The sequence below is a fragment of the Loxodonta africana genome, chromosome 19, assembly GCF_030014295.1.
Source record: "Loxodonta africana isolate mLoxAfr1 chromosome 19, mLoxAfr1.hap2, whole genome shotgun sequence".
Classification (NCBI taxonomy): domain Eukaryota; kingdom Metazoa; phylum Chordata; class Mammalia; order Proboscidea; family Elephantidae; genus Loxodonta; species Loxodonta africana.
In genome coordinates this window covers 10,141,355-10,152,132 of record NC_087360.1, presented here as the reverse complement: position 1 = coordinate 10,152,132, position 10,778 = coordinate 10,141,355, and the positions used below count along the sequence as shown (strand labels likewise).

The following is a 10,778-nucleotide window of genomic DNA, read 5'->3' as shown; positions in this document are numbered from 1 at the left end:
CTTCTCCCCATTGTAATTTCCCTTTGTTTCTCCCAAGTCTGGATAAAGACTCTAGAGGCTGAACTTGGCTGTGATTTGCGGAACTAAGGGAAGGGTTATATTGTCTATTGGCTTCACACAGCCCAGAAAGAACAGAGCAACCCAGAGAAGGCATGTAAAGGATGGCATGAAGTCATGGTCAGAATCTCCTGGGGTGGTAGCTGACTGGGTCAAGAGTGGCTGCCAACACAGACTAGTGGGTCTTGTAAGCATGCTCAGAATCCCCCGAATATACTGGGGGAGAGGAACCAGGCAAAAGGGTAGTCTTCCTAGAGGCAGTCACACATAATGCAGAACAGATTATTGACAACCTGTGCTTTTACAAGGAATGCTGACCCTTGAACCCTGGAGATTTCAGACCCAGTTACATCTACTGCTCACTCCTGCCCACAACAAAACTGGTCATTCCCCTGCCATAGTCTGTCCTAATGGGCTTAACTTAACCCTTCACTCCTGGTTTCTACACATTTTAAAATTCAATTGACAATTTTTGAATAGGTACAGTTTTCTATCACCAGTTTTGCAGAAGTCCATTCAAATAGCCATTCTAGTCTTTGTTTCTGGTCTAAACCTAGTTGTCTAACCCTAAGAATCAAGTCAGTTTTAAGGATAGGAAAAAGAAAAGTCTCAACAACTTCCTTATTTTTGTAATTTCTGTTATTAAATATTATGAAATCCTAGTAGGTCCCAGGATCCCTCGTGGTGCAGACAGTTAAGTGCTCAACTACTAGCCAAAACGTTGGCAGTTCAAACACACCCAGAAAGGTACCTCGGAAGACAGGCTTGGTGACCTTTTGAAAGGTCACAGCCTTGAAGACCCTGTGGAGCAGTTCTACTCTGCACACATGGGGTCACCAAGAGTCGTCATCGACTCAGATGGAACTAACAACGAGATTCTACTGACTGATTTCCAATCATCTACCTGCCTTTTTGTCTTTAAAGATTTCTCCTAAATGAACAGTTAATCGGTTACTGTCAAGCTGACCCTCCCATTTGTGTCAGAGTAGAACTGTGGTCCATAGATTCTCAGTGACTGAGTTTTCTCAAGTATATCACCAGTCCTTTCTCCCAAGGTGCCTCTGGGTAGTCTCGAACTTCCAACCTATTGATTAGCAGCTGAGCAGGCTAAGTTTTAGGACTCCTCCATCAAATTAAAACCAAAAACCAAACCCGCTGCCGTCGATTCCGACTCATAACATAATTACCTTGTACATAAATCATGATTGCTTTATCTTTGATAAGTTATTTAAATATGTGATGCCCACTAGCATTTATTATAGTCGCCATCAGCATGCCCAGTAAGGAAGGTGAACATTTCTTTAAATTCCAGTTCTTCCCCGGGGTCCTTTTCAGCAGAAATCCTCCACTTCTTTATCAAAAGTCTCTAATGACAAGTTCACATTTGTAGGCCTTCAGTTCCCTAGTTTCACCTTTGTTCTCAAAACTCTCAGGTGGCTCCCAACTGGTAGCATCATTTCTCCCTATAAATTTTGATCTTTTGACATAAAACATTCTGGAATTTGATTACTAGAAAAGGACTAGCAAACCTTGTGACCTGGTTTTCCTACTTATACTTAGAATCATGCCTTGGGAACGGAACACTTGATTTTGGATTTTGTTCTGAGGTTTTAGTTTTGTTCCATCAGGAGTAATTAATATAAACTTCATGAAAGCAGAAACCAGGTCTTATCCTTTTGCGTTTGTACCTTTCTGCTGGCATAGGGTGGGCAATAGAAGAGGTGCTCAGCAAATGTGTCTTCAGAGATGGATGCTCAGGAACAATCACTCAGAACGTTCACTCAGCCTGTAGCAATACTATGCATGAGCAAGAGTTTGATTGTTGCATGGCTAGGGACTGACAAGTGGCAGCCTGCCCAGGGGAGAAATCTGGTCCCATGTTTTAAGGCTGGCTGTGGTTAAAGTCCCTTGGTGGTGCAAATAGTTTGTGATTGGCTACTAATCAAATGGTTGGCAGTTAGAACCCACCCAGCAGTGCCACAGAAGAAACACCTAGTGATCTACTTCTTCTGTAAAGATTGCGGCCAAGAAACCCTGTGGCACTCAGTTCTACTCTGTAACATGGGGTTGCCATGTGTCAGAGTTGATGTGATGTCAGAGGGTTTCATTTTTTTGGTGGTTAAATCATTCACTTGGTAAACATTTATTAAGCACCTACAATGTGCTGGGCCCACAAGAGCTTAATAAAATGCAAACCTGCCTCTCCATGATGTCAGGATCTAAGAGCAGAAAAGACACTTGAATGGACATTGACAATGTGATAGGTTCACGATAGAGATCAGCACCATTTGTAAAGCTTTCCTTCCTTAGTCACTGAGGAAAAGCCCAGTTGTGGGCAACTGCAGACATATTGAGTGTCTTACCCCTCATTTCTTTTACTCAGGTGAAAGGCTCATGGAGGCAGCGGGGAATGTAGATGCAGTCATACCAGGGGGGCACCCAGGCTCCACCTTTATTAGCACTAGACTACTTTTATCATCTCGTTGGCTTCTGTTTCCTTATGTACTAGATGGAGGCCTGAGAGGGTGGTTTGGAGGAATAAATTAAGACAATGAGTGTAAAGAGTTTAGCACGGTGCCTGCCACAGAATGAGTGATGTTAATATTATACTTCCTCCTTACCCTCTTCAGAGAAATAACTGACACCTCCAAGCTGTTATCTATATTTTGAGATGTTTCTTTCCATTGTCAGTAGAGAAAATATCACCTTCAACAGAGAAATTAAGAACCAATCTAAAAAAGAGAAAGAAAAAAAACGAATACTTGAAACATCAACTCAGCACTGTGGAAGGGGCCTTTTGAGAATGTCTAGGTTGTCTCCACATCTCATGCTCCCAACCCAGGAGTGATCAGATCTAACCTCTTCCAGATCCCCAAAATAAAGGAGACTTCATATGAAAATGGACTTTAATTTATTGAGAAACACCTCTATTTCATGAATACAAATTGACAGGGCAAATTAAAATAATCAATCACATTATAAATGTTCCTAACATAATGCGTAGTTGTGACTGGGATGAATAATCCTGTTGTAGGAATAAATGCAGTCGCAGATAGTACTGTAAGGGAAACAACGTACATTGGAGATGGCATTTTTTGAAAAACAGGTGACTCAAAAATTGGCCCTACTGAAATGAGACATTGATAGAGCATAAATAAAATTGTTTTATGAAATGGGAAAAAGGAAAAAAAATAGAGTATCCTTTTATATATGATTTTACATATGAATGTAAAACCAAATTACTAAAATGAATATGTAAAGTGGGGAGAATCCCTCCTCACGTATTAGTATATAGTACAGACTATATTTTTTTATTTTTTTTTTATATAGTCCCCATCAGAGCCAGTGGAGCCATCAACTACTACTTAATCTTTGCTTTACCGGGCCCCTCAATTCCATTCACTGCATCAGGTGTTTGATATATGGGCTTCTTCCTCTCATTACTGGTATTCTGTTTCTGGTTCTTCCAGCTGTTCACCTGCTTCATCTTCAGGCGCAGGTTCTTCCGGCATCTCTGGTGGTTCCTCCAGTGGCTCCTCTGGTGGTTCTTCCGGTGGAGGTTCTGGTGGTTCCTCCAGTGGGGCCTCTGGTGGTTCCTCCAGTGGGGCCTCTGGTGGTTCCTCCAGTGGGGCCTCTGGTGGTTCCTCCAGTGATTCCTCTGAGGGTACCTCTGGTGGAGCCGCTGGTGGTTTCTTTCTAGCACTGAAGCTTGTGAAAATAATTAGTCCAAACAACAATCCTATGAGAAATACAGGGAGTATGAACACTACTTTGCCAACATTGTCCTCATTGCTTTTAAGACGAATGCCACCTTCACTTGGATATGCTTCATAGGGAATGAAAACGGGACCGCTGTCCACACTACCTCCATCTCCTGGTGCTTTGCAATCAGGAGGGGCAAAGCCAGGCTCACAATGGCAGTGCCTAAAATTGTTGCACACTCCCTTCCCATTACACATCTCAGCTGGTTTGCAGTCATACTCGAACACGGTGTGATCAACACAGGAGTAATTCATACAGACTTTGTCTGGGGCACAGTAAGTACCAGTCTGCACATCTCCGTCATCAGGGATATCAGTATCATTATAGGCGTCCATGCTCCAGCACCAGTCGTCTTCGTGAGGGACCTGGATGTGTGTATGTTTGGCTTTGATTGTTGGTAAGTATGCAACATCTGTGCATACAAGTTTCCCACAGAATATATCATCATCTATACACCTAATATAAACTGGGTCGTCCTCAGAGGGACGGCCACAGTTTCCAAACCGGTCTCCTTTGTTGTTCATTGATCGGTAACAGTCTTCTGAGGCAGACCTTGCTTGGGCCCCATAAATTCTTGTGCACTGCTTATCAGGGTTCCTACACTGGCCCCTGTAGCAGTAGTTAATTCTCTCACAAGGTGTGCCATCTTGCTTATAGGTGTCTACAGGGCATTTTTCAGAGCTACCCTCACAATACTCTGGGAGGTCACACTCATCCCCAGCAGGACGGCACATGTATCCTTTCCGTCTCAGTTGGCACTCAAAGCAGCAGAGTCCTTTACTGCACTGTGCATATTTCTTCAGTCTACATGTTGGGTCACAGCATGGGTGAGTGGCACAGTTAGGACCACAGTCACACTCCTCTGTGACCTCCACCACACCATTTCCACAGGTGGCATCCCTACGTGTGCGACCTTTGTGCCCTGGCTTGTTAAACAGACACGCCCCTTTGTGTTCATGGAGAAACTGGTAGAAGGAGTCAGAGCTACAGTTGCTGAAGCCACTTACTTTGGTGATGTTTTCATGCATGAGGCAAAAGTACTTATCTTTACAAATGCAGGCCGAATGGTCGTGCTCAATACCCAAGTTGTGCCCCAGCTCATGGACCATGAGCGCGGCAAACAGGAGGACATCTTCATGAGGGAAGGATTCAACAGCTGCTGCAAAACCCCTTGAACAGGCACCACTGAGAAATGCCTGTCCCATGGTCTGTCCGGGATGATGCCCAACAATCATGTGAGCAACATCATGCTTCGCACGACTGAAGAGCTTCTGTTGCCTCCAGCTGTTGAAATTCCTGAGTGTAACTCTCAAGTCCACGGGGACCTCTATTAGGTCCCCCTCGGTCCAGATCTCCATTCCGGCCAGCACTACCTCTGTGTTTATTCCCCTAGTGAAGCTGTTGGCCAGAGCAATGATGTCCATCACTCCCTGGATTGTCTTATTAACGTTACTGCCCCACATTTGGAACCGCTGGTGGTTCACCACGACAAACATTTCCACGTACTTGGTGTGTGACCACAAGTAGGAAGGCACCCCTAGATTATGAAGCTTTCTGCTCCCTTGTTGCCGGCTGATGGACACCCCTTGTTGATTCTTATTGGAGGTGACACTACAGGAGACTGGAGCTTGGTGTGCCAAGGTGTACAGCACATGTTCAAACCGTTTAGAAGACTCCACGGGCTCAATGCCATAGGATTGTTCCTCCTTAATCAGGATGCCCTTGAGGCCTGAACATGTGTTGACAGAAACAAGAGAGCCTGGGACTCCTTCTATGTAGCCTTCATAGTAGCAGTCCTGTGAGATGAAAGGCATATCTTGCTCCAGGATCCCATTGTGGTAGCTGAAGACCCGAAAGTCGCTTACAAAATAGTCTTTCTTCACCTTCAAGTGAATCACCTGTTTCTGGCCCTGGATATACAGCATGTAGGATGCCCTTTCCATGGAGTCTTCCCTTCCCAGGAATGTCAGCTTCTTGGGCATAATTATTTCATAGAAAGAGTAATATACTGACCCCTGGTTACAGTACATGGTGGGCAGAAAAATCACCAACAGCAACACGATGCCCAGCCTGACACATGAAGATCCTGGTACTAGCCCCAGTCTCAAGTCCCCCTTATGAGGAGCCCAAATCTGAAACTTTATCTTACCCTCTTCCAAGACCACTCTGTTTTTCTGTAGAGAAGGCAGGATGGAGGCAGAGTCTCTCACTGCGGCTGCCACTGACATGGTCCAAATGAATCAGTTGGTGATGCAGGGCCTGTGTCCATCAGCAGCTCTCCCTGGCACGCCAACCCTTGGAGACTCAGGTGGTAGCCCCAGATATATGCTGGCAGCTTTACGGGTAGCTGCTGTCCAACTGTGAATTGTAGGGCTGTGTCTCTTTCTACTCGTCTTCCTCTCTCTTCCAGACTTCTGGTAGTTTCCCTGGTATGTGACTTCCTTCTAAATCACCTGCTTCACTGCTCCTTAGCTAAGTTGCTTTTACCTCACAGAGGGATATACCAAGTAGACGGCCTGTAGTGGTTCAGTCAGTGGTGTAACTCTAATCAATTACCCTTTATCCTCAGTACCAAACCCCTGCTCCTGATATCCGTTAATCATACATTCTGTAGGGAGCTGGGGGGAGGGGACAAGGATTCTTTGGGGATCTCTGTGCAGGACAGAGTTCTCTTTTGCCCACTACCTCTTTTCCTCACTTATGCAGTATTCAGGGAACTGTTCATGAGTCCAACCCTCCTTGTCAGTGTCTGAATGTTTTTAATTCCGGTTGGATACACAATCTCCCTCATTAGCCTTTGTTCATAATGGAAGAATTTTGACATTTTGTATCTACATTTAAACATAATTCTTCTCTGACAAGAAGTTTTCCTAACTTCTTATACTTTTCCTATGCTTATTAGGTGTTAAATAAGCTCTATTTCACCATAGAAGAAAACAAGGGACTAGGATCAAAATTTCAGTTCCTCCCAACTCTCCCAACATAAAATCAAGTTCTGGGAGTAAAAACAAACTCTGATTACCTAGGTATCGAGTAACTATTTCAGCAAGAGAAGCAAAATGGGTTCTGACTATAACTTTTAAAGATTTCTTAACAGTAACTAAAATAAACTGATACGTCTGTAGCAGATGGCAGACCTTGGATTAGGTTTTGATGTCAATTTCCTTGGAGTATTTAACAGTAACAAAATAAAATGGAAAAAAGGAAAAAGAAGCCCTATTTACCCATTCCTTGCCTAATTATTCTCCTGTGCATTCTAAAATGGAAGAAAATAGGATTCTATATCTTTTATCTTACACAAAAAATAATTTTATATTTAGTAAAGTCAAATATTTACAATATAAAACCTTTAAAGAGTTATGACTACAGGTAAAACTCAAAAAAATGGAGACATGCTATGTAATTCAGAAATGGTAAAGTACAAGATCTCAGATAACAGTATTAGAGGAGATCAAATCATGAACTATTCTCAATATTTAATTCCTAATACAGGTGATGAAATTAATCATTAGTATCTAGTTACAAATGCCCACTGTCACATCACAAACACTTTAAAAAAATCTGTAGCAATAAAGTAGGAGACCTGGTGGCATAGTGGTTAAACACTCGGTTACTAACTGAAAGGTCAGCAATTGGAACCCACCAGCTGCTCCACAGGAGAAAGATGTGGCAGCCTGCTTCTGTAAAGATTTACAGCCTTGGAAACCCTATGGGGCAGTTCTACTCTGTTCCATAGGGTCACTGTAGTCAGAATTAACTGGGCAGCGGTGGGTTTTGTTTTTTTTATATAGTAAAGGTCAAATGATTCCTACTTGTATTTTTTGTAAAAAGCAAAACCTCTTAAAATGACATAATTTGGAAATTTTCACTAGATTTTAGAGTGTTTCCCTGTGCCTTAACAAACAAAAAGAGGCACGGCAAATTAGGTTAAGTGATTTTGTGGGATAAAAGAAACAAGAATGAAATAACTGTTCTATTTTTGAAATAAAAATATAATTAAAATTAAACATCCAATTTTCCAGTCCTCAAATTGAAACACATTTTCTCCAGTAAACACACGTGCATATACACAGGCACACATGCTTACATTTAAATCATTTGACTACTACTTTGACTAACAAAGGAGTCCCTGAGTGGTACAAACGGTTAACTGGCCTGGCGGCGAGCCGGAAGACTAGAGGTTCAAGCTCACCCACAGGCACCTCAGAAGAAAGGCCTGGTGATCTACTTCTGAAAAAATCAGCCATTGAAAACCCTACGAAGAGTTCTACTGTCACATGCGTGGGGTTCCCATGAGTTGGAGTCAGCTGGACAGCGGCTGGGTTTTTTTTAAAAACCAACAGTTACCTACTAGTCCTTCAATTTGTTCCTTCTCAGATGAATACAAATAACACAAACTCTCTTTCAAAATCAATTCTTCCTATCCATGTTTCCAACAATAGATTTCTGACAGCTACCCTCTTATGTATATTAGCCAGAAAGAGATATAATTGTTCTACAAAAAGACTTAAAACTAAAGTCTATAGGGATTTGAGTGATAATGGCTTTAATAAACAGAGGGTTAGCAAATCGTGTAGGAAAACTGGAAACAATAAGTTGCTGCATTACAAGAACAGTTTTTACAATGTTAAGTTTCCCCAGGTATAAAGGTTTTAGGACACAAGTAATAATACACAGGAAGATTTTGTTTCATTTCCAGTCATATTCCACTTTTGCTTTATTAGCAAGCCTGACTAGAATATTATGGCAAAATTTACTACCAGCCTAGGAATATACAAAACTTCACTTTGAAGACCAAATAGTGTTGAGTCCTTTGGGAGTCAATGTTTTTTTTTTTTTTTTTCCCAAGGAGGTCTGTCCAGGATAGGAGTGACTTTTGAGTTGTAACAGTTGGGGTGGCCTCCAGGATATGTAGAAACTTCCAGCATGGTGCTCATCTGGACACATCTGGATATAGCACTCAGTTGGGGGCCAGATGAATTCAGCCTGAAGTGACTAAAATATGGGCAACTACTGCTCAGAGTAAAAGGAAGCATCACTTTGGACACCCTTTCATATCATGCCTAGAATTCGCCACAGAGAAGCAAAAAATTCATCCTGAGCCTTTAGAAGACACCCAGACAACATATTTGAGAAGTCAGTGGTGAACCAGATGTGCTAGAAAGTTCCTCTGAAGAAAAAGAGTAACAAATTATTGCCCTCCTCTCCCTATGGAATACTGAGCCATTTCCCTAAGATAGAAACTACAGGTGTTCAGTTTTTCTGGGAAAAATTAGAGCTTTTCATGACTGCAAGTCATGATTTCTAGGAGTACATTTCACTGAAAAACAGCACAAGCTTAGTTCAATGCTCAGCTCAGTTTTCTGGTCAGTAGATAAAAGGCAACATTTTTTCTCTGCTACCTAACTCTTCTATTTTGCCATGTTGAAAAGCATTAAATTCTCCTTAGAGGGTATCCATTTGTAACAGTTATCAGTCACCTAAGATTCTTCCCATCATTGAGGAAATGCTGGAAAGGACATTAATCAGTGAGCTTTACCTCAAAAAATACCTTGTATTATAAATTCTCCAAGATAAAAGGGAACCAACATAGTAAGGTAATTCTTAAAAGAGAATTTATGTTTTTATCATAAATTCCTGTAGTCAGCCACAAGATATAAACATACTAACCAAATGTCACCCTGAAGACATACTTAGCAAAGTGGAAGAGTTAAAAAATTTGGATTGAAGATATTGTGATCTGATGAAATTGAAGAGCTGAACCTGTGATCCTTCTCTGTGAACTGGAATCTGCCTGTTAACTCTTCTCTTTACCAACACAGATAACCCACCAAAAATCACTTAAAAAAAAATTCCTATGGAGGGGAAGAGCCAAGATGGCAGATTAGTCAGATGCACCATTCTGTCCCTCTACAGCAATGACCCGAGAAGCCAAGTGAAACAGACCCAGGTAATAATCTTGGAACCCTGAACATTAAAAAGGAAGGATAAAAAATGCAACAGTGACTGGAAGAAAAAACTGAATGCAGCTGCAAAAGAGGACTGGAATGGAGCAGAGCAGTGCTGCCAGCCATCCCGGCTCAACGTGGCCATCTTGAGACAAAGCCTGCAGCAACCTCGGGTGAGGAGTATAGGAAGGCAACTTCACAGCATGCTCATAAGAGACAGAGACTATATAAACACACCTGGAGAGAAACAAGCTGAGCAGATCATGATTCAAATCCAAGGAAGGAAAACACAGGAGGGTGAGAATTCCAGGGATCCTGCTGTCCACAGAGCAGAGAGGGAGCCAGGATCCAGAGTCAGGTATACCCACAAGTGGCAGTCTCTGACCTCCAGGGTGGGTGACATGCATGAGGCAGTGGAACAGTGGAGTATCAGCAGGAGGTCTCCCACTCGGCTGGACCCCAGGTGCCCCACTTCTCTTTGCAGTTGGTTGGGGGCAGGTCCCAAATGCTGGCTGCAGCAGACAAGAAGTGCCCAGGCACCCATGTGTGCTAGCTGAAGGGGCAGCACACACAGGCAGTAGTAAGTGCACTCCCACGTATTCACCTGCCTGCCACCCACTCTTTCCCCACGAGTCAGCGAGTGGCAACAACTGTGCCACTGTGTACATCTTCCACCCACTCCTCCCGAGTCAGCACGTGGTGGTGACTGTGCAACTGCACCCACCCACCCCACCCCACCCAACGGGCGAGTGACAGCAGCCAAGCACGCGCCTGCCCACCACCCACTCCCCTACCCTCCACCCCCAAACTGGAGAACAGTGGCGACCAAGTGACTGTACCCACATGCCACCCACCCCTCAGACCATGTGAGCAGCGGCAACCACGTAAATGCATGCACACTTGTCTGCCATACACTTCTTCCTCACCCGGAAAGCAGTGACAACTGCACTCCCCACTCGCCTGCCACACCTACCACACCTGCCCCACCATCCACTTGGTGAGTACCACCAC

The 10,778-nt window shown here is 43.3% G+C and overlaps 2 protein-coding genes across 2 annotated transcripts in view; both read right to left on the bottom strand.

Annotated features, from left to right (window-relative positions):
* Positions 1-305: 305 nt before the first annotated feature.
* LOC100673325 (disintegrin and metalloproteinase domain-containing protein 1a-like) lies at positions 306-8,480 on the bottom strand. The gene has a single exon (XM_003420358.3). It carries the CDS (start codon positions 6,045-6,047, stop codon positions 3,498-3,500), a length of 2,550 nt encoding a protein of 849 aa, XP_003420406.2. The 5' UTR covers positions 6,048-8,480; the 3' UTR covers positions 306-3,497.
* A 125-nt stretch (positions 8,481-8,605) lies between these two features.
* The window catches only part of MAPKAPK5 (MAPK activated protein kinase 5), a 49,345-nt gene continuing 47,172 nt past the window's right edge, over positions 8,606-10,778 (bottom strand). Inside the window, exon 15 of the mRNA XM_064272221.1 lies at positions 8,606-10,320. The gene's annotated coding sequence lies outside the window, so the exon portion shown is untranslated. The remainder of the gene's footprint in view (positions 10,321-10,778) is intronic.

Coding starts and splice junctions, on each gene's coding strand:
- LOC100673325 (XM_003420358.3), bottom strand. CDS start 6,047: ATGTCAGTGGCAGCCGCAGTGAGAGACTCTGCCTCCATCCTGCCTTCT.